Here is a 24,438-nt window from a genome sequence, read left to right as displayed (position 1 = left end):
GCTGCGGAGTCCTAACCAACCACAAAGAGATAAATATAACACTGGAAACTGGAAATATTCGCTGATTTGAAATGCAGTAAAAACTTGGTGCTGAGTGGAGGTAATTGTAAACGCGTGCGGATGTTTTTGTACTGCTGCACTTGCCGTAGCTGCTGCCAGTATCTGGCGGTTGCTGGGAGGCCAATGGCTGCGGTGTTCCTGGTGATGTTGTACGAGTACTCGCCGCTTTTCTACATAACTCTCATCTTCGTGTGCTTTTTAGTTACGACCGCTGTGATATTGGGATGGTAAGTGTTAGAATAAGGTGTTGTGAATAAAAGTCGTTGCTGTTCCTAGAGCCCTAATAATAACGAACCCGTAATGTTATTTCCAAACCAGGTTTGTTTGGGATATTCCTGTAATAATCCGGAATTCAGATGAGACCGAGTCTGGTGCCAGAGTGCAGAGAAAACGCATGGTGCAGGTGAAAAACCCATTTACACTGGACATTATAAACTCCGTTTCTGCATCAGTTACAGGTAACTGTACCATGTCGGATTTTTAAAAATGGTTTATTTAAACCTTTTATTTGCTGCAATATGTTTTGAACATATATTCTGTCTTCAACATAGTCTAAATATTTAAAGATAACTCGTGGTATTAAGGTCCATTTTCTGGGAACCTGTGCTCACACTTCAGAGTTCGAAGGCATCCTTTGTAGTTTACTTTGTCAAAAACATCCTATCTATCTTTCCTAATATCGTATTTCGTTATTGGAAAACCTACCAACAAATTTATTTTCTTACACGTTGTTTCCCTTCGTTTTTGATAAATATTTCTACCTTGCTGAGAAGCAGCTGGACGTAGTTAAGAAAATGTATATTTAATTTGAAAGAAATTCTGTTCTGTCAGCCAATACCTTCAGGGATTAGCTCTGACCCCTAATGCTTAGAGTTATGAAGTTTGTTTAAATTTTGCATATAAAACATCTCTAATTCACTCAAGTGCTGTTATGCTACAAAGTGTGAAACCTGTATCTGTATAGTACGATATGTATTTGACAGATCTGAGTTATACTGATGGCACATCTCACCCTGACCTCGTACATCTTGGGCTAGAAGTTGCTGGAAAAATAATGACGCATTAACGACGCTCGCCATTGAGTTTGTAAACAAAATCCAGCAATTTTCTGCGAAGAGATATGCCATGAGTTCCGATTCTCTACACATTGCTAGACGATCTCTGCCATTAGCCTTGACAAAAGCGAAACAATTACTATCTCGCCGCAGCCATTTAGGGCTGGTAATTTATGTTGTAAGTGTTAATGACACTCAACCTTGGAGGCCAGAAAGGGTACAATGAAGCTGTGCAGTCTCACTCCAGCAAGTAGTGAATTGTTCCTAGATGTTTTTTAAACTTTTTAATCTATCTTGGCAGTATTTTTGTGCCAGTCTGACCATCCGCACTCCTGTTAGTATTGGAAGGCAGTCATTTTCAGGATGCAAGGCTGTTTTGATACTCAGAAATGCAAATTAGATTTATTTCAGAAAATAATTTAGGGATACAATTATATTTTGAGACATAACGTGGTAAGTGTAGCATGGGAGGAAAATGGTGACTTTAGACCTATGGTTCCCAAAGCTCTCCACCACTGGGGTTTTCCTCGTATCATATCTGGGTCTGTTGTAGACTAATTCATAGTGATTGATTGCTATGATTAGTCAACAACTCCATTATCATTGCATCATGCAACTACCAAGATGATGGAAGGCAAACTAGATGGACCTTGGTCACTTTTTGTCTAGCAATTCCTATGTTCTTACGAAAGCACTTCCAATGTTCCTGATCACAATGGACGCTGGTTCTGTAATTCATGGGTCCTCGTGAATGACATGCCCAGTGGTCTATCTCCTTAACCAATGGAAACAAAAGGAAAGAGAAAGAAACAGAGCCAATGACAGAGAAGGAAATAGGGTGAATTGGAATCAAATTAGATACAGAAAGAGAAATGTTTGTACATTTTGCACACTTACCCTGCCATTCCCTCATTAACTTCTCAAGGATCAATACAACAATTGCCAAACACAGCTGGGTTACAATGTCCTCTTCCTATGCTTATTCTTTTTAATTTTTCTCACTTCCTTTCTGTCTCTCTTTCTGTCCCTATCTTGATTTCTCTTTCTGTATCTAATTTGATTCCAATTCACCCTATTTCCTTCTCTGTCATTGGCTCTGTTTCTTTCTCTTTCCTTTTGTTTCCATTGGTTAAGGAGATAGACCACTGGGCATGTCATTCACGAGGTCCCAGATGCGACATTAACGTTGCTGCACCATTATCGTTACAACATTCCAGCAATTTGCGGCACAAATACAGTGTGATCTGAACTGTGAGGTAAAAAGTCCAATTAACGTCTCGCGTCACAAAATGCGGCATTTCAGCAATTTCTGACCCAAGTAGGTAGATCACTTGGCCAATTTTTAGGCATGGCTATGCAATGTCCTCGAATTGTAGTGCATCTGCTGCAAAGCCCAAATGGTATGAGGCTACTTACTGAAGATGGTTTCCCACATCCTTCTTTCACTTGGAAGTCAGATTGGGCCTATAAATCTGGATCAAATTTGTTATCTTTTTAAATTCAAGAACATTCATGTATCTGTAGGATCTCTCAATGCTCAACAATTTCCCATGATGATAGCCAGTGCCCACAAATTTCCTCCCTCATCTCCTTTGGCACCCTAGGATATACACACTCTCTGGCCCAAGGGATTTTTTCAGTCTTGGATCCTCCTGATTTATCCTATGTAGTGAATACATCCAGAAAATATTAATTTAATATTTAAACTATTTTAATTTCACTACTATATCTTTTTGAGTTCTAACCTCCCCTCTGATACTTTATTATAGTGATACTGGAAGAGCTGTTCAGTATTGTGTTTAATATTGTTGGCTTTATTCGTCTTTAGAGTCTTTGTAGCTCTAAACATTTCTTACCTGCTTTGGAAAATTCTTGTATACTTTCCAGAGCTCTCCCCCTCCTTTGCTGACTTTTTATGGCTTGTTTTCTTTTTATTGCCATTTTAATTGTCTTTTCATCCATTTTGGGGATTGTGTGTTTAGCTTACAATTATTTTCTTTGGTGTATACTTATTTTACTCTAATTGTGGAGGGTGCACTATCCCTCTTCATTCTTTTCCACCACTTTGCAACCTTTAACATAGTTGACCACACTATCCTCCTCGAACACCTCTCCTCCATTGTCCAGCTGAGTGGGACTGCCCTTGCCTGGTTCCACTCTTACTTAACCAGCCGCAGCCAGAGAATCTTTTGCAATGGCTTCTCTTCCCACAGTTGCCTCCGGAGTCCCCCAAGGATCTATTCTTGGTCCCCACCTAGTAGTCATCTACATGCTGCCTCTTGCTGATATCATCCGAAGACTCAACGTCAAGTTCCACATGTACACTGATAACAACCAACTCTTCTCACCACCACCTCCGCTCTCAACCCCTCTGCTGCTCTGTGTTGTCAGACTGCTTGTCCAACATCCAGTCCTGGATGAGCCACAATTTCCTGCAATTAAACATTGGGAAGACCAAAGCCGTTGTTTTCAGCTTGGGCCACGAACTCCATTCTCCTCCTTGCGCTCTTGCTCTCTCTCTCTCTCTCTCTCTCGCATGCTATATCTCTCACTATATTTCTCTCTGTCTCTCACATGTACCCTCTCTCAAGATAACTCTGCCTGGCTGTCAATCATTGTGACACTACCTGGAGGGAAAATGCTTCTCAGTAGTGGTTGGCCTTACTCTCTTGGCTTCACTTCTTTCAACCTGGCCAGGTTTTAACTGTCTGCCTCTTGTTGCTTCTGGTCACAGGTCTTGAACCTGGTTTTTCATTTCTTCCACTAATATGACTCAGAAACTATGCAAACAATGCAATTTTGCCGAATACTTTAATTTGCATAGGAAAAATAAGTCAATTACAAAAAAGATAATAAAATGCAAATAAAAATGTTGAAAATTCACAGACTATCCATGGAATGGGTATGATCAGCTGCCTATCATGTTTGCCTTGGGCTGATTTGGTGGGAGGTGCCAAAAAGCAAAGATTAGAAAAACTAAACTCTCTCTAACTAAAAAAAATTCCTTTTTTGGAGGGGTGAGGGTATAATGTATCTTGATTTTTAGATAAGCGTGCCTGTATTTCTGTAGCTGTGCCCATATGGTCTATCTGAATTTCACCCCTCCCCCCAACATCTGGCCCTAGCTTTCTTGGATAGCACACTCCCTCTTGATGTTCTCTGACTGCTTCTGTCCTTCAACATTGACCTGGTCAAATTTGAAGCCAGGCCACCTGGATTTAAATACATTATCATTGCAGGAATTGTAAAGTAGATCCATTAAATTATATAGCCTAATTTGTTCAACATTTTTTCAGAATAGTTTCTTAAGTTTTATATTTAATAAAATTCTCCTACTAGCATGAGCATGAAAACTCAGGAGGCCTCAGAAGTGATAGCTTTGAATTAAGTCAAGCATGGCTAACGTTACTGCCTGAAGAATGAGATGCGAAGCAGAAGAGGAGAACATCAAGAGAGTTCCCCCAGGAATAACTTTTTGGCTTGAAAATATGAGGAAAGCTGAGGTAAGTAAATTTTTATCCTCTCCCCAACCAAAGCAGACGTCCGATAGATTGAATTTATTTCCAAAACAAGGATCCTTTTTGACTGAGAGCCTGTTAGTAGGTTATCCTTTCACTACTATTTTGAATCTATTCTCCTTCCTGGCTGTGTTTCCTTAAGTGAAATGAGTTTGGATATTCTTCAAGATTCCTAGTGCGCTTGAGGCCACAGCATAAAATTAGCTACCATTCAGCACTAACTGCAATTTTGACTCTGAGGCTGTGAGGGTATGTGGCAAATAGAAGTACCACGCATGTGCAATTGAAGATGCTCTTCTGATTCTGGATTAAAATGCATTGTTGGGACCATGCAGAAGAAGCATTACCATAAGTCTACCTGTGCTGGGAATAGAAGCTCTTTCATTCATATCTTTTATCTTGGTGAGCATCAAAAAGTCAATCCCACCAGCAAAATGAAATGTACATCATGTCAGCATGATTTGGTTTGCCTATTCAGCAAATATTATGCTGTCACATTACGTGGCAGCAGTTACAAAGAATTTTTGAATTTTGTGAGATATAAGTAGATTCATGTATTACTTCATTGCACATGTATTCTAATGCTGTAAAGTTTTGATGGCTATACTTAAGATAAAACTAGAAGTGATTTTTGTCTTGATATCCAATTTCAGTTGATTTTATAGACCAAGGTCAATTTTGTTGACGTAACAAACATAAACATTGGTGCAATCATGAACATGCTAAAGTTATTTAGGACAGAATATAATTTCTCTACCAAAGTTTGCTTTATTTTGACACTTTAATTCAATGTTGGATAAGGATTGCATGGGTTATCAATTCCTACATGAATTAAGAAGAGCTGAAAGGGCAAGAACATTCGTACAGGATCATAATTAAAATTAACAAGAGCTAAATCTGTTCTTACTGGGTTATAAAATAGAATAAGGAGCGGAGGGAAATCCGATGAGGACAGGGTCAGAATCATCGATGATACCCCATAGATTTAATTGCATGCCAACACTCAGTTTACACATGAAAAATGGCTACTAGACTTTAGCATGCAATGGATGGGCTGGTGACAATAGAACGATACCTCAGCATGACTCTCATCACCTTCAGAGAAGAGGAAAGAAAAGAGAAGGGGAGGGCAGAAGAAAATGCTGTGTGTGTTAGATTACCAACAGGCGGTACTACAGAATGGAGAGATGCAGAATCAATACTTTGCTGAGTTCCAGTTTTAGTTGTGTTGCTTATGAGGAGGCGGCTTGCCTTTGGTTGGCACTACAAGGAAAGAGGGGGAATATAATCAGAGGATGATTTGTCATTGAACTACAGTGATACATCACCTATAAGCTGGCCTGAGAGTCATTCTGTCTTTACCATATATCTCCTCTGGGGATGAGAGAAAAAGCTGGGAAAGGAGGATAAGTAAAAGAGTTCTATGCTATCAAAAGTTCCTGTGTGTTCACTACTTATTTTCTGAAGGTGTGGGGTAACATGGTTGCACATTTGCACATTTGCATATTTATATTATTTGGTCAGACGGGAAGGTGGGGATTATTTTCCAACCAAGCAGTTTCTGCACTTTGGCAAGCTGTTAAACTTACTATAATTAAAAGAGCTTGTTCATATTTTTAACTTTTTACTCATTGGAAGACTAAATATTATATGTCAGCATTAAACCTTCTTTTTACTGGTAACGGGGATGTGGTCCCTGCTTCAATTCTGTTTTCTGTGCTTTATAATATGAATTTAATGGTAAATGTTTAGTCTCTGAGTCATAGAGTTCATAATTTAACCTAGAAGTATACAGTTTTTAATCTTTGATTAACTTTTTGCAGGGTACATGTGTTTTTTAAAGAATGATTACTGTGACAAATCCTTTCCATGTATTGATTTTTAACAACCCTATTACTCAATTTTGATGAACTAACGTGCTTTCTGCTACTACTGATTCACCCATATAAAATTGTGTTGTAAATTTATTAAATGACCAAATCCTGTCTATATTTTAAATATACAATATAGTTCATAGGACATAATTAGAACAGAAATACAATTTAATTAGTTTAACATAACTTTCCGGGTCCCTCTTCAGACCTTTTGCAACGGTTCTCTTTTTATTTGAACTTTTGGTTTCTGACAGGCTTTCCCTTGTCTTTGTCTCCATAGCCATCCTAAGTATCTTACTTTTCCCCACCTTGGGGTTTTCTTGCTCTTATTTTTCTATCTCTTGTTATTTGAACAGTTCTTTTTGTTTTACCAGACTGCTCTGTTACTATTCTTTTATACTTCCCTATCTGGTCAGTTTCATTGACGGGCAGCTTAAGATATTTTCTCTCTATTTCTTTTACCCCCATTGATTCTTGGATATATATTTTAGCGCTCTCTCTCGTTTTTTTACTTGTGTTAAATTTTGGCCATTTCTTTTATCCTATTCTCTAACTTGAGTACTTGCCTCACTTTCCTTAATCTCACTCAGAAACTGTCAGCTCACCAGTTCCTTATTTCACTTGTGCTTATTTAAAACTATAAAAGCATCAAACTTGTGGCTGTATTTTAACCTGTACTTTTTTAGTATTTAAAGGTATAGTGTTGAATTTTCCAATTTTTATTAAAAAAAATTGAAACTGCAATTGGTTATGGCCAATTTTTGTGCTTTGCTCAAAACAAAATACTGAAGATGTGAGACTTGTGAACAAATCTACTGATTGCAATACACTGGGGTTATAGTGCTAGATTATTTCCTAGGATAACAGGAACTTTTTAACCTTGAATGATAATGGAGAGAGGGACAAGGTCCAACATATCTATACAAAATCAAATCAGGTCTTCTGGAAGATATTAACTTTATAGGTCTTTGATGAAAATTTTATTTGTCAGTATCTATATTTTTAATGTACTTTTCAACTAGCTCATCTATGTAAGGGAATACTTTGGACTTGGTTTGATATCTCTGGAAAAACAATTCTGCATTTCCTTGCAGGTGGAATAAGCCTCAAATCTCACTGCATAGAGAAATGTATTTTGACTATCTACTGGGGATGCAATGTTCATAAACTCCATGAAGGATTACAAAAACATGTTTACTGCTTCAGAATAAAGGTGCCACAGAAACTAGAAGAAGCAGTAGATAGAGAATATCTCCATCGAGAAGAATTTTTGTATCCTTTTCCATTTCTGATGAACAGGTCACTAAGTCTATTTTATAAATATCAAACTTATGAATGATATTAACCAATTTCAGATAGCGTGCAGTAACTTGTTGGTTTTTTTGATCTAAACTTAGCACAAAAATAGATCAATTGGAAGAATTTGCAAGTGCTATTTCAATTTAGGAATTTGACAAAATAAATTAAATGGTATTTAATAACTGGGAATATTGTCAATTTGGTTGAAAATTACTGCTATAAAAGGATATTTTCCGGCATATCAAAATACAGAGCTTGTCATATGTCACTAACCTTCCTCAACAAACTGTAATGACAGTTGGTCTCTGCTGTAGTGCTTTCGTAAATTATTAGATAATACTGTTTGCACAGTACTGGGAAACTGGATTATTATAATCCCAAATAATGTACAAAGAACTTCATCGTTCTGTGTTTGTAATTTCCAAGTGACCAATGTACACTTGCTTTACAATGAGAATCGTGACTTACCTGTCTTTAGCTGACATTGTTGTGAGTGAGTTTCACTTTTTGAATGGACCACTAGATGGAGTGCAGCACAGTGGCAGAATGTTGTGTGGCTACGAAAGAATTAATGCACTTAACTAATGTTAGTTTGAGTTGTACAATACTTTGTGGTCTCCAAGGTTAAGGAGAAGGTATGGTGACAAGCTGTTTGCTTTAGAACAAATTATGGAGAAGCAAATAAAAATTCTTAAGACTTTGTTTTGTAACATTACAATTTGAGAACTGCGGTTTCCTTTGTATATGTAGCAGTGTTGCTTTAGGAATTATTTTCTTTAACATATTGCACTAGTATTGAGGAACAAAGTGATGATGAAAAATTCTCTCAGCTGCCTGAATATTTAGCGATTAAAGATTTTGGGAATCTTCCTCGAACACGATATCCACTAGTAGCATTGTTGACATTAGCAGAAGAGGAAGACCAGGACATTTATGAAATTGTAAGTGCATTTATTGAGTGTCTTTTAAAAACTACTTTTGTAAAAAAAAAATGCAGAGTTTGGTTAAATGCTGGTTGAAAAGGCAGTCTTATTTTTAATTTACAATTTTTGTGCTTGCCTGCCTTCCCTGAAAACAGTGACACATCTTGGGATATGATTCCACTGGTGTAGGGGTCGATGATGCTTTGCTCATGCGGTAATTAATGTATGAGCCCAGATTTTGTCAACAGGAAGCAAGGAAGTAACAAAGCACAGCCTGATGATGCAGTTATCAGCCGTCCACCCATGCACACTTTTCAGGAGGAGTCACCTGATAACTTTTTTCTCTCCCACATTTTCCCCTCAGTCTAAGACTGAAAGTCAATTGTGCCTTGGCTGAGAGAAGCTAGAAATGTCAGATTGTTATTTTTGATCTGGTGCTCAGCAGAGTAAAAATTATTAGAAATATTTTGTGCCTATATTGTGTATTATCCAGACAGTGTGATAAAGTTGGTTAAGAAAAGTATCCACCTGACTACCAGTACAAATTCAACATATTAATGAATTATTTTTGTTATAAACAGAATTGAATTTCACAATGTCTATGACTCCTGTATCTTCAGGTTTCTATGGTAACAGTAATTCATATTCCTGATGAGAAATACAAACTCACCTGTCGAATCTTATACCAGTATCTGCTGACTGCCCACGGTCACATATACGACCTTAAGGTAGGTTTTGCATTCTGCCAATTGTAGTGACTACAGGAGAATGGAATCAGCTATACATGCTAATGTTTCACCTGTTATGGTTAATTACATTGAATGCTTGAGGGTAAAACAAGTGCTAAAGAATCACAGCTTGTATGCATACTACAGTTTGGCTAACTTGTTTTTTCATCTTTCTCCTAATGCTCTTCCCTTGAGAGAGAGTATTAGCAAGCTATTTGACTGGGGGGCATTCTAGCTGATTCCCAAGCATGAACAATAGATAGGTGGACATGTTTGGAAATCAGCTAAGATGACAATCAGGAGTAGAATTCCTGGCTTCTACTCCGCCCTCTTCTAGTCAGGGAATACTGGATAAACATTTGAAACATAACAATACGGGGCTATGGGGAGAGTGCAGAACGGTAGGATTAATTTTGGATTGCTTTAGCCAAGAGCCAGCACAGACATGATGGGCAAAAAGGCCTATGTTGTAAACAGCTATGATTTTATGAGGCCAATTATATTCGTGCTGCTACCCCAGCAGAGAGAATTCAGCACAAACTAGGATTTTAACCTGGCATCTGTATGATTTAGCCTTTAGCTGCTGAGCCATTTGGCAAAGCTCCCTATAGGTCATAGTTTTTAAGGAATTTCAAAGAAAAATTGTACCATTAATCAGTGTCTTAAGGTAAATTTAGATACTGCCAATTTAATTGATAGATTAATGGGAGTTTCTGAATGAACTTGCTCCCATTGCTTCTTTTGTTTAAGTGGCTGTTCATCAGTTATATAGAACGATAAAACTAAGAATTTTTTATTGCAATAAATACTTGAGGTTATGAATGCTGTGCTTTCCAAATTATTTTCTCTGTCCTCATGGCCTTGCCAGGCCGGGCACCGATAGAAAGTGGGTGGATGATCTGTTCTCAGGAATCTGCCAGTGTTGCCCTGAACCAGATTGTAAGACATAAATGAGAGCAGCCTGGTGATTTCTTTTTGCCGGTGAGGAGACATTTGGCTCCCGTTGTGGTTGAGCAAAGATTAGGAACTCATTGGTGTGAAAAACTGTAGATGCAAACCTATGTTGTGCTACCATGCATGATTGCTTCACCATGCTATCCCAACATAGACATGGTTACATTTGAAAGATGAAGACCTTAATGGCCCCTGCTCTCTGGAACACTCTCCCAATTTTTTTTTTGCCTTGCCACCTTGCACCCTGCTTTCAAAACCCTCCTAAAACCCTTCTTTTCAATCTTCCCTTCACTCCCCCATACAAAATTCATTTTTATTACTTCGTGTCCATCTTTCTTTTCCACCCTGTAAAGGCATCTGAGATGCTTTGCTTTCAATGAAGGGCATGTAAATTGTCACCGTTGTTCTGCAGGTGCTAACACCTTCCCTGTTTACAATATAGTTTAACTGCTAACTTTGTGTCTGTCTTCCTTTCTGCATCTTGATTTTCTTTTTTAACATGTCTGTCTTCTCTTTCTCTGTGTGTATTCTGGCTATTTTTTTCTGAGTATTTCATAGTAATATTTCCCCACGCTATTCTCCCAGTGCTTGTTCTCTTCCCTCTTCACCTTTTATGCGTCCCTCCCGCTGAAATGTCTCCTAATATGAACAGTAACCTGCAAGTTTTATCAAAAGGCCAAGAAATTACATTATAAGCCATGTATCATCCATCCTCTACAAACATTAGCAAATAAGAATTAATGTGGAAATGTAGTATTAAACAGAATAAACATCAGTATGTAGATTGTATTGAATAATTTGTGACACACCAGATAAAATGCCAATCTAGGCTGAAACTTCAGTGCCGAGGGGGTGCTGCATTGCCAGAGGTGGCATCTTTTAGATGAGATTATTTGCCTGTTCTGGTGGGCATAAAGGATTCTATGAAACTATTTGAAGAAGACCAATGAGTTCTCTCGATGTCCTGCATTTACCTACAAAACAATAGTGACTACACATCAAAAGTAATTTATTGGATGTGAAGTACTTTGGGACATCCTGAAGATTTCTTGCAACGTCATTGGCTCTGGCTGTTCAACTAATCCACTAATTCATTTTCAGTAAAGGAATTGCATAACAATCTGCACCTTCCTTTTTAATAAAGAAGTTTAAACTTTCTAATTTTTATTACCCAGAGACTTTTTGTATCTGTTGATGATAGCAGTTTACCTGTAGAGCAGCCTTCAGAAACTGATGGTCTGGACAAAAAACTTCTGGAAAAATTTGGCACCACAGAAGAGGATCTTGACTCGCGAAAAGAAAGTAGCAAGGATTGTGTTGTGTGCCAGAATGCTGCTGTGAACTGGGTTCTGCTGCCCTGCAGACACGCTTGTTTGTGCGACTGTTGTGTGAATTACTTCAAGCAATGTCCCATGTGTAGAGAGTTTGTTAGAGAATCCTTTGCCCTCATAAGTTCTGGAGTACAAATAGAGGAAGAGGTTGATACAGTTGAAGATGGAGCTGATAATCAAATACTTGAAGCTATCTGGGAAGACCCTGATGAGGAAGACATTCACAATGGTGCAAATTAAAGGCTTGATCTTTAATTGAAAAAAATTAAACTTATAGACAAATATAGCTTTTACCAATATTGAAGGTTTATATGCAATCTACAGTTATGAAGCCTTGATGCTGTAGTGAAGTTATACAAGCTACGAAAGGTATTACTGGCATCCTGACAGGACAGCACATCTTCTTGTGTAGGGGAAAAACAATTGAATTAATTTAACTAGTATGTTAATAGTTTAAACTACTCCAATACTACAAAAACATCTATACTGCTTATTCTAAGTAAATCAGAACTTGACTTATTTTTAAATATTGACCTATTCCTGCTAGTATCTTGCACCACAATTTTGTCTCAGGTTCTTGCAAGCTCTAGTAATATTAATATTCAGTATGTTCAAATCTTAAACTTTTTACTGTTTGGGGGCCAGTTTATTGATTTTTCTGTCAATCTTAAAGGATTTTAGTGATTATGTACGCCAAAGTGAAGTTAAAATATTACAAGACTCATTATGTTTCTGTATTTCTAATCTTTTACGCTTAAAGCTAACTTTGAAGTAGGCATTGCACCCGGAAACTAATTGTATGCTGTACAGTATGTATATTTTAGCTTTTTAAAATGAAAACTACTTGTATTTTGTGAACAATGAAGATTACAGAATGTGAATTATTACCCTCTTTTAGTCAATATTGATGTCTAAGAATGTGGGTTATTTGAAATTGTATTATAGGTCAACAATTTGATAGAATAATAAAATTATGAAGTGTGTGTGTGTGTTTAATTATATATATATATATATATATATATACATATATATTTGTTTCAAAAAGCCGTTAATCTATGGTTTTCTTTTACGAGCCATAAACTATTACATTTCTACTTCTAAACTATTTCAATGGAGCTGTGCAATTTAAAGAAGTTAATCATCCATTTTAAAGTTGTGGTTCTTTATTGAGCCATTGGGAAACATTACTGTATCTGCATACTGATCTATTCACGTGTCAGCTTCTAAGACTAAAAATTTTATTTTGCATTTGTTCAAAATTAGACCTATAGAAGTAGCCAATTGGCTTTTTGCTTCCCGCTTCCCTGAAATGTTATTAACAAGGTTATGCTATGCATATATCAAAAAGCAACAAAGCTGTTGGAATTGTAGGTATGAGCCTTTTATAAAAACAGATCAAATTGTTGATAACAATCCAAACAACTCGATGCAATCAATTGCAATTATGCTTTATATAATTTCATGAGTTTTGTTTTGAATCTGTATTCAAAAAATATTCTTGTGCAGCTCCTGAAATTCAGCAAACGTTATGTAATGACTACAATATTCCACAAGATGGCAAAACCAAGCAGTTTTTCTATTTTTAGACTGTATAAATGATCATGTTTAAATATCAAGGGGTGCGTTTGTGGTGGGGGGCTCGGCTCTAACCCACCCAATTCCGGCTTCCCCAATGACACGAATCGGTGCGCGCGCAGCCCCCGCATGCAGGACTCCCACCGGCAATCAAAGCCAGTTGGCTCACACTTAAGATCATTATCTGGGTACTTGAGGTCATTTACAGACCTCATTAGTTGGAGATTTTAGGAGGATTTGGATTTTGGACTACCCAGAGCATGTTTCCTATGCTTGGGGGAAACAATCCCTGTTTAAACAGACGTGTTAGCAGCCAAGGGCTAGTGGCAGCTGCAAAGGTCCATTTAACAGGTGCGGGGTAAACCCTCATTCATTCATTGCAGCAGGGCACTCTGTCACCTCAGACAAAGTTTTGCCTGCCACACTGTTGTCTTCACACTCCAAATTATTAAATCATACCCTAAACTCTGCTGTCAAACACATTTACCTACTTTGTGGACCCCCTCAAACTCACACTGTCAGGATGGGGGCGGGGGGGTCCATTGCTGCATTCATCACTCCATTGGAGGACAACCAACATCGCCAGGCAGGCCGTCCACCTCCACCACGTGGAGCTACACAACAGAGTGCTGCGCAACAGGCACCTGCACATACACCCACTGTAGGGTGGCATCAAGGGTATTGGAGAACCTCATGAAAGGGCATTATTGCATAAGCCAGTCAAGAATGGCCAAGATGTGGCAGTAGTGGTGACAATATAATATGGGCCGGTTGTTTATTTTCAGCACTTATGCACTTAAAAAAAGAAATATTGTATTTCTATGAAAATGATGCCCAAGTATTGTGAAGATGGTAGTGTAGTTTTAGTAGTCAGTAGTGAAACGTATCCCCTTTGCCAGACTTCACTCGCCTCATACAAATTTAGAAATCTGTGCATACTGTCCCTCATGTAAGTAATTTATACTGGAAAATTTGTAGGAAACCTAAAAAGGCTGAAATGTTTTTATAAAAGCTAGTATATCGATCTATTACATATGCGGTACAGTTTTAAGGAAGAGGAGCCTCCACCAGCACAATGTCTGCCAAAGTGAAGAATGTAACCACTCTGAAGATGCTGGGGTGCAGTGGGAGGGCACAGCCCTCTCGGTCAGCCTGACTAGGACATTTCTCTAGCTCCTGCTGTTCCCCTGAACGAGACAGTTTGAAGTAGCCCTATTGGCACTCCCTCTGGTGCCAATAAAGGGAGCTGGGGGGCAAGAAACAATAACAGCTGGCATAAAGGCTCATAAAAGCTTAAGTGCCAACAGAAATAAAAACAAAATAAAATTACAAATAACAATGCAATACATAATAGCCACTTCATTTTTTCATGTGTTAGTGCATGAATTATAGAGCATGGGTTTCAACAAAGATATCAGCACCACAGAAACGTGATTGGATCCCTGGTTGGAACATTGACAGCATCTCATCTTGAATAAATCAATGATCCAGACTAAGCAGGAGGTTATGTGCAGTTTCCTGATGTTCAGCAGTTACACTTCTTGATTGCTTTTCATTTCCATCAAAGCCAAAATGATTTTTTTTTAGCCACTCATCTGACTGTTCAATGTTATTTGTAATTACATAAGGTTAAATCTCACGGGATCCAAGGTGAGGTAGCCAATTGGATACAAAATTGGCTTGACGACAGAAGACAGAGGGTGGTTGTAGAGGGTTGTTTTTCAAACTGGAGGCCTGTGTCCAGCGGTGTGCCTCAGGGATCGGTGCTGGGTCCGCTGTTATTTGTTATTTATATTAATGATTTGGATGAGAATTTAGGAGGCATGGTTAGTAAGTTTGCAGATGAGACCAAGATTGGTGGCATTGTGGACAGTGAAGAAGGTTATCTAGGATTGCAACGGGATCTTGATAAATTGGGCCAATGGGCCGATGAATGGCAGATGGAGTTTAATTTAGATAAATGTGAGGTGATGCATTTTGGTAGATCGAATCGGGCCAGGACCTACTCCGTTAATGGTAGGGCGTTGGGGAGAGTTATAGAACAAAGAGATCTAGGAGTACAGGTTCATAGCTCCTTGAAAGTGGAGTCACAGGTGGATAGGGTGGTGAAGAAAGCATTCGGCATGCTTGGTTTCATTGGTCAGAACATTGAATACAGGAGTTGGGATGTCTTGTTGAAGTTGTACAAGACATTAGTAAGGCCACACTTGGAATACTGTGTACAGTTCTGGTCACCCTATTATAGAAAGGATATTATTAAACTAGAAAGAGTGCAGAAAAGATTTACTAGGATGCTACCAGGACTTGATAGTTTGACTTATAGGGAGAGGTTAGATAGACTGGGACTTTTTTCCCTGGAGAGTAGGAGGTTTAGGGGTGATCTTATAGAAGTCTATAAAATAATGAGGGGCATAGATAAGGTAGATAGTCAAAATCTTTCCCCAAAGGTAGGGGAGTCTATAACGAGGGGACATAGATTTAAGGTGAGAGGGGAGAGATACAAAGGGTCCAAAGGGGCAATTTTTTCACTCACAGGGTGGTGAGTGTCTGGAACGAGCTGCCAGATGCAGTAGTAGAGGCGGGTACAATTTTGTCTTTTAAAAAGCATTTGGACAGTTACATGGGTAAGATGGGTATAGAGGGATATGGGCCAAGTGCAGGCAATTGGGACTAGCTTAGTGGTATAAACTGGGCGACATGGACATGTTGGGCCGAAGGGCCTGTTTCCATGTTGTAACTTCTATGATTCTATCAAAATCATTGGTCTTCAATAAAGTAGAGCCTTGTACCACTGGCAACATCTTGTGCTTGACAAAATGGTCGTAATACCATTTCTGGATTGGTGCATCACGGTTCTTGCAGGAAGTCAGACATTCTCAAACTAATGAGTTTGCCATCATCAAAAAGCATGTCCACAATCTCACTTAACAAACTTTCTATTTTTGATAGTCACTATTTTACTGTAACTCACATAATATGGGATTCAAGGAATGTAAGCTCCTCAATTCAGTATTATTATGTGTACTATTTCTCCAATTCCTTTGTTTCCTTGAAACCCAGCAATTGTTTATTATATAACAGAATGTAGTAGTGTGCTTTTGGGGGGAAAACTTAGCAATTATTTTGACTGTAATTTCAGTGTCTTTGATTCTTGCAGCAGAGTTCCTAATCCTGTGCAGACTCTGCCTTAATTTTTTGTTTGTTTGTGTTATTTGAGTTATTTTCTTATAAAGCAGTAGTTTTCTTAAATTAATTATGAATTTTTTTGCAAGTAGGGAAGAGGGCATGGGGTAACTGAATCAGTGCTTTTTGATCTCTAATTTCCTATTCTCTGATTCTATCACAAAAAAAATGTAAAATAATTCAATGGGCATTTTGTTCACTTACATCCTGTTGTTTAATTACTTATTTATTCATCTGAACACTCAATCTTTTGAATAGACTCCTTTTCTTGAGACTGTCTGCTTGCAGTAAACACACTGTCTACTTGCAGCACAAAGTTCTTGGCTTTTCCTCACAGAACTTTACAAGTTTTGATTAGTTTTGAAGTTTATTTTTCTTTTGTGATGTAGATTTTTTCCTCTTTTATCCTAATACTCTTTGCAGCAATGTTCCCAATCCTATGCAGAATCGTCCTCAGATTTTCTTTTTGATTGTGATATTGATATTATTACGAAAGTTCTTTGTTCTTACAAAAAACAGTATTTCCTCAAAAGCAATAGTGATTTTGTTCAGAGGAGCGTGGGTGGGGAAAATGAATCAGTTCTTTTCCCATCTTTATCATTTCAACTTTTTTTTTCAGTCCTGGGGCGTAATGTTCAACTTCGCCACCTGGGCGGGGCGGGATGCCTGTCTGTTGCAGAACCTGCCTGATTTTCGTCCCATTTAAATCATAGGGCGGGGGGCGAAGTTGAAAATTACCCCCATTGTCTCAACAAACTCTATATATTTTACAAAACAGAATTATGTAGCTATTTAGCTGATTTTGTTCCTGTTGTTGAATTTCTTATATATTTGGCTGTGCTCTGTTTTGAACAGTCTTTTTTCCCTTACAAAATGTGTTTGTTTACAGTTAACACACTGTTTTCTCAGAGGTCTCAGGCTCTTTTCTGGTAGATTTTCACTTGTTCTTTACGTTTCTCTATTTCTCTTGCTTCCTTACAAGGCAGTAATGGTTTATTTCTCCAAAAGTAAGAGATGGTTCTTTAATTATCAATGCTTTTGAATACAATTCCAAATTCTACAATTAAATTCTCAACATCTCAACAAACTGACTTTTTAAATTACAAAATAGACTTGTTCTTAATTCCCTATATATTCAGCTCAGTACAAATAAAATCTGTTCTGAAAAGACTGTTTTTCCAGAGAATATCACCTAATGTTAAACAGGCTATCTAATATGGCACAGATCTCTTGGTTTCTCCTCACAGATTTTCACAAGTATAGTTGAAATGGTTTGATGTTGATTTGTTGATTCTGACATTGATTTATTCTGCTCCTTCACCCTAACCCAGGGCTATTTCTCTCCTGTGAATAGATATTCCCGCAGCACAGAGTTCTCAGTCTCATGCAGAGTTTTCCTATTTTGATGGTTTTGAACTATTTTAATGTTTTAAAGAATTTAGTTGATTTTGTTTTGAAACTTGCTCCCAAGCTCTCCTCGTAGTCAAACATGATGTTTAACTCCTGTATATCCAAGTAGCCAACAACTTTGTATGAAAAATCCACTGTGTCAATATATTCTGTATTAGTACAGTCACAATTTTATTATTAGCGTTCTGAGGAAGGGTCATTGACCTGAAATGTTAACTCTGTTTCTTTCTCCACAGATGCTGCCTCACCTGCTGAGTGTTTCCAGCATTTTCTGTTTTTATTTCAGATTTCCAGCATCTGCAGTATTTTGCTTTTGATTCACAGTTTTATTATGTTGTTTTGTGGCTCAAGCAGTCAAAGGTAGTGTTGACCCCATTGGTTAGGATGACCTTATATAATTGATTAAATCAGGCATTTATAGGTTGATATTTAAATTGCTTCTCAGAAAGTCATTCAAATAATAGAGCTGTAAGGGTATGTTTTATGAGGTGGTGCTGCTGGCAGAAAATCCTGCAGGGGGCACTGAATGCCCAATATGCACTCCTGGTGAGTGAAGCTTTGCACCAGGAATCCAAATTCATAAAATCTACTGTACACAGTTTCATCCCACACAGCAGTTCAGGTCTAAAAGTATGGCAAAATTAATTATGGGGTGCACCAGTGTGAATTGTGGTAAGGCGTATCAGTTTTATAGTTTGAACTCTTATTTTTAAATGGTTGAAAGTTACAGGAGAAATCTTTCTACTAAATTCTCCCATAATCTATCTATCCATCGATATATATCTACACAAAAACTATTTCCTTACCTTTTCTCTCCAACAAAAGCAAGGGACTCCCAAAAGACACTGGTAAAAGTAAATGTTTTGTGGCTAGCATAGGTCCATCATACCTACATTGTGCATCATATAAAAAAATCATAATTGCTTCAAATTTCTCAAGAAATAATTAAAAGCATGTTAACACTTACTCATGTTCTCAGACTCATTGTGAGCAGCAGCATGGAAAATCTACCGATATATAAAAATCTTGCTTGTATACACACTTCGTGTTCACAAACTTTACTTTCAGTTGTCATGTTTTTTTGTCACATTTAACATTGAAATTCCTTATAAATAATTTTCTTATGTAAACAGTTGCCTGTCACTGTTTATTAATGAATCAATCAGACTACTCAAAATGCTTTTTCAAAAATAATTCTACCACCTTTTCTTTCTCAGTAATTGAGATTTATAATGTCTAAGAGCTTAAACAAAATATAAAAATTGAAAAATTACATATTTCATAATAACATGATTAGAAGTACTCATTGAATTGTCTTTTAATACTTTCATTAATGTTTTACTTCAAGGCTCCAGCCTCTCTCAAAAGCCTCGGCTTCAACTTGATATTTTTACTGCATAGGAGTTGGGACAGCTTTCAAGCACTGTTGTGGATTCTGAACATGTGTATTTTTGCAGAATTTTTCAGCATGCAATCTGCTCATCAACAGGAATTGAAGGGTAGAAGGATGTGTCTCGTCATCCTAAGAGGTTTTTTTTTATTTTTCTAAAGCTCTTTGCAAGAAATTGGAAACTGGAATTTTTTCAAGTAAGTCCGACATTTATTTAAATTTATTAACAACAGACAATACCAGTGAACAGCAGCACGGTGATTATGGTTTCTTGGTTCATGATTAGAAAAGAAAAACAGAGTTGTTTATAAAGAATGTTTATTGCTGTTAAAAATTCGGTTTACAAAATCTCTCTCATCTGAATCATTTTTGAGAGTTAAGGAATGTTAATATATATAAAAACTTGGAAATTGCATAAACAATAATCTTTTGAGTATAGGTTTTTTTTGTTGATAAATTATGTTTATTAAAGACTATAAATCAAAGAACTCACCAATAGTGTGCTAACTTTTTCAATTTGACACTCCTGGTGCATGCTAGGAATGCATATCAGGAAATTGCTCTCCCCCAGCCCATGATTTTCAATTCATTAATTTTAAGAAGCACAAAATTAAAGCTTAAATTATTTGACAGGATTATAAAGCTAGGGATGGTCTAACGATGGGGAAAGTAATCCAGGATACCCGTGGGCACAAAGGTGGCTGTAGATGGGTTGGGGAGGAGACTGATGGGTGGGAACACAATGGTAGGTTAATGTCTGAAGGGCCAATGGCAATTTGCATCCCATTCTCCTGGTCTACCTCCCACACAAGGGTATTGCACCCTACTCTCTTCAATACTGCTTGGTCCCAGCAACCCCCAAATACTGCCAGACTCTGGCCTCCTATAATGGTCCAAAAACCATCTCCTCTGTCCTGTCAGAGTCGAAGAATTCTCCCTACTTGGAACCTTGGGACACCTGTCCCAATGCTCCCAGACCCTGAGACACCCCCTGTCCCTTCAAAGTACTACTAGACCCTGAGACCTCCAACCCAGTACTGCCAGATCCGGGTTCCCCATCCCAGTGCGGCAAGGTACCAGGATCGCCCCCATTATTGATATGACAGTAATACTACTTGGCATAACAGCCTTGTTCTTAATAAAACATCTGATTCACTGTGAGCAATGCCACAGGAGATCTGCTAGTGGAGTGTTGCTCATGGTGCGTTAGAGAATACGCTGACGTGTGATGTCTGAATTGTGTTGGTTAAAGTGTGATGTGATGTTTACAGGAAGTGCATTCTATTTCCAAGACTTTTAATATATAGAATTACATGGAATTTATAGAATCGAAACAGGCCATTTGGCACAACTGGTCTATGCTGGTGTTTATGCTCCAAAAGAGCCTCCTCCCACCCTACTTTATCTAACCCTATCAGCATATCTTTCTATTCCTTTCTCCTTCGTGTGTTTATCTAGCTTCCCCTTAATGTTTCTATGCTATTCGCCTCAATTACTCCTTGTGGTAGGTAGCGAGTTCCACATTCTAATCTCTCTCTGGGTAAAGAAGTTTCTCCTGAATTCCCTATTGGATTTATTAGTGACTATCTTATAATAATGGCCCCTAGTTCTGGTCTTCCCCTCAAGTGGAAACATCTTCTCTACATCTACCCTATCAAACCCTTTCATAATATTAAAGAACTCTATCAGGTCACCCCTCAGCCTTCTCTTTTCTAGAGAAAAGAGCCCCATCCTGTTCAGTCTTGATAGATATAGCCTCTCAGTTCTGCTATCATCCTTGTAAATCTTTTTGCATCATCTCCGGTGCCTCTATATTTTATAATATGGAGACCAGAACTATGCACAGTACTCTTAAGTGTGGTCTAACCAAGGATCTATATAAGTTTAACAAAACTTCTCTGCTTTTGAGATGCACCCATGAAACAATAATTCAGAATTCACAGAATTATCAATAAAACATAATTGTAAGTTTCTGCCTATTGAAATATCTCTTTCTTTTCAATCTCTTTGCATATCCTGGAGAGCAAAGCTAGACCCAGCTTCTTTTCTCCACTACCAACCGTCTCCTTAAACTCCTTTCCTCTGCCCCTTCCACCCTTACCTACAACAAGTACGAAGAGCTCATAAGCTTTGTCACTAAGATTGAGACCATTTGTTCAGCTGCCTCTGTTGCTTTCCCTCCCACCCCCCATCCCCACCTTCCCCTTGCTCACCAAACTACAGGCTACCTCCTGCCTTAGCTCTGATCCTGTGTCTTTCTCTGGTTTCTCTCCTCTCCTCATGCAATCTCCAAGTTCATCTTGTCCATGAGGCCCACCTTCTGCTCTCGACCTCATTTCAACTAAATTGCTGAGCACCCAACTTCCCTTCTGGGCTCCCATGCTAGCTGACATTGTAAATGGCTCCCTCTCCTCAGATACTGTCCCCCACCCTTTCAAAACCACCATGATCACTCCCACCCTCAAAAGAAACATCCTTCACCCTTCCGTCCTTTCATACTACCACCCCATCTCCAACCTCTGGTAAGGATCAAGGATCTTTTCTTGACCCCCTCATCTTTCTCACCTACATGCTGCCTCTTGGTGACATCATCTGAAGACATGGGGTCAGCTTCCACATGTATGCTGATGATACCCTGCACCACCTCTCCACCACCTTTCCAGACCCCTCCACTGCTTCTGTGCTGTCAGACTGTTTGTCCATCATCCAGTCTTGGATGAACCGCTATGCTATAAACTTTGTACTCTTCCTAGCAATTCCATCCTTCTCCCTTGCCATGTCTCAGGTTCAACCAGACTGTTCTCAACCTTGGCATCCCATTCAACCTTGAACTGAGTTTCCAACCCCATATTCTCACTATCACTATCATCTACATCCACCTCCATAATATGGCATGCCTCCGTCCTTACCTCAGTACATCTGCTGCTGAAACCCTCATCCATGCCTTTATCACGTCCAGACTCAAATATTTCTATGCTCTACTGGTTGGCCTCCATTCTCTATGTTTGTAAACTTTAGCTCATCCGAAATTGTGTTGCTTGTATTCTATCTCATACCAAAGTTCCACTAACTCTTCACCCTTGTCCTTTCTGACCTACATGTGTTTACATTACCCCAGTATATCCAATTTAAAATTTTCATGTTTGGGTTTAAAATCCTTCATGGCCTCGCCCCTCCCTATCTCTGTAACCTCCTCCTATGCCCCCCTTCCCCAGAACTCTCCATTTCTCCTACTCTGGCCTCTTATGTAACGCCCCCTCCCTTCGCTCCATCATTGGTGTCCATGCCTTCAGCTATCTAGGCCCCATGCTCTAGAATTCCCTTTGTAAAACCCTCTGCCCTCCACTCCTTTAAGACCCTCCTCAAAACCCACCCTTTTGAGCAAGGTTTTGGTGCCCGATCCTAATATCTCCTTTGTCTCGGTGTTGATTTTTGTCTGATTAAGTCTCTGTTAAATGCCTTGGGATGTTTTTCTATATTAAAGGCGTTGTATAAACAAATGCAAGCTGTTATGTATTTCCATATTCCTGTCCTTTTTGCTTCAAGCTCCTGATCCTTACACCCACTCCTTACAGTTTACTGTTCTGTTCTGCATTGTCATTTCTCCATGTCTCCTGACTTTTTAGTACTTACTTCTTGTTTTCTTTCCCACTTCCACAACTTTTGTGATGTCCTTTACTGTCCAACTGTCACTCTGAATCAGTGCTTGGCTTAAACATACTAATAAGTCCTTTTTTCTGCCATTAAAGTGTGACTCGTGCACTTTAAACTGTTAAAGAAACACTTATAAATGTTTTTACTTTAACATGTATTTAAAATAGATACAAAAGAGGATATATACTTTTGAAAATTTGTAATTGTCTAACTACCTGTGATGGCAAATTGTCCATTCTGAGTATGATAGTAGATAGTAATATTGAAAATAACAGATGGCCAGACAATGAATTAGAGGCATGTGAAATCACTCATTGGTTTGGATTTTGCATGTATGTGTCTGGCTGTGTTGCTCAAGTGGATATTAGCCCATATCCAATTTTAGAATACATGCACACATCTGTAATTCACCCGTGACCATCCACTAGATATAGCTCACCAAACTGTGCTAAGATTACCTACTGACTACGTATCAAATAAATTCTCCTTTATGTTCTCATAAGTAAAATATATGTTGTAGAGCAAGACTATTTGTAAAATAATTTGAACCCTAAAGATTATTACTGCGTTACAAAAACATGATCAAACTCAGCTATTATTTATCATAAACACTTGTTTTTTTCTGTGTGAAAATGTACAGTCACTCTTACAAACTCATGAGACTGACTGAAGAATTTGTTATTTTTTAATTGTATCCATTTCGAAAATAACCCATAAGGAGACACTTGATTGCCCCAGTGTCACCAACCAAAAACCAAACAAAATGCCCCCCTTTTAAAGGGGCACAACCAAAAACGAACTTAACCACAAAATCAAAGGAAACTTATAAACTTAAATAATAATATTACTATTATTCACTATGCACTCCAATCCCTGCGGTGCCCTCTAGTCGTGGAAGGCCTCAAGCATACCAGCGGACACCACGTGCTCCCTTTTCAGGGCCACCTGGGTGCGGACAAGTCCGTGGAAGAAAGGCAGGCAGCCAGAGCAACCGTCCCCAAGGGCCGCGTCCAACATAGTCCTGTAGATAGCCACCATGGCCAGGCCCAGGAGCAGATTCACGAGGAGGTCCTCCGACTTGCCCGCCCCCTCTGTATCGGGTGGCCAAAGATTAAGAGCTTGGGACTGATGTGAAGCCAGAAGTTGAGGAGCAGCCCCTTCAAATAGCGGAAGAGGGACCTCTCGCATTGAATGAACATGTGGAGCACAGATTCATCCAGGCCGCAAAAGATACAGGCAGCCTGGGAGTCCGTAAAATAGCTTAAATACCTATTGGATGGTAGTGCTCCATGCAACAGTCTCTGGTTTACTGTGTCAGTGTTTGAGCACCTGTACCAATAAGGTTAGTAACAGAAATAAAAACAGAAAATGCTGGAAATACACAGCAGGTCAGGCAGCAGCTGTGGAGAGAGAAACAGAGTTAAGGTTTTGGGTCGATGACTTTTCGTCAGAACATTGACCTGAAATGTGAACTCTTTTTCTCT

At 38.5% G+C, this 24,438-nt stretch overlaps 1 protein-coding gene across 1 annotated transcript; it reads left to right on the top strand.

Moving 5' to 3' along the window:
• Positions 1-176: 176 nt before the first annotated feature.
• On the top strand, positions 177-12,720 carry cgrrf1 (cell growth regulator with ring finger domain 1). Its single transcript, XM_067991591.1, has 6 exons — positions 177-287; positions 379-518; positions 7,602-7,779; positions 8,600-8,747; positions 9,350-9,457; positions 11,587-12,720. The coding sequence occupies exons 1-6, from the start codon at positions 184-186 to the stop codon at positions 11,980-11,982; spliced, it is 1,074 nt and encodes a 357-aa protein (XP_067847692.1). The 5' UTR covers positions 177-183; the 3' UTR covers positions 11,983-12,720.
• The last annotated feature ends 11,718 nt before the right edge of the window (positions 12,721-24,438 follow it).

Source organism: Heptranchias perlo, chromosome 10 (genome assembly GCF_035084215.1).
Source record: "Heptranchias perlo isolate sHepPer1 chromosome 10, sHepPer1.hap1, whole genome shotgun sequence".
Taxonomy (NCBI): Eukaryota; Metazoa; Chordata; class Chondrichthyes; order Hexanchiformes; family Hexanchidae; genus Heptranchias; species Heptranchias perlo.
This window is presented reverse-complemented; position numbering and strand designations above follow the sequence as displayed.

Excerpts from the sequence above, each read along its gene's own strand:
- cgrrf1 (XM_067991591.1), top strand. The coding sequence starts at position 184 with ATGGCTGCGGTGTTCCTGGTGATGTTGTACGAGTACTCGCCGCTTTTC. Across the intron at positions 8,748-9,349 it reads ACCAGGACATTTATGAAATT|GTTTCTATGGTAACAGTAAT; the intron begins GTAAGTGCATTT and ends CTGTATCTTCAG. Across the intron at positions 9,458-11,586 it reads GTCACATATACGACCTTAAG|AGACTTTTTGTATCTGTTGA; the intron begins GTAGGTTTTGCA and ends TTTATTACCCAG.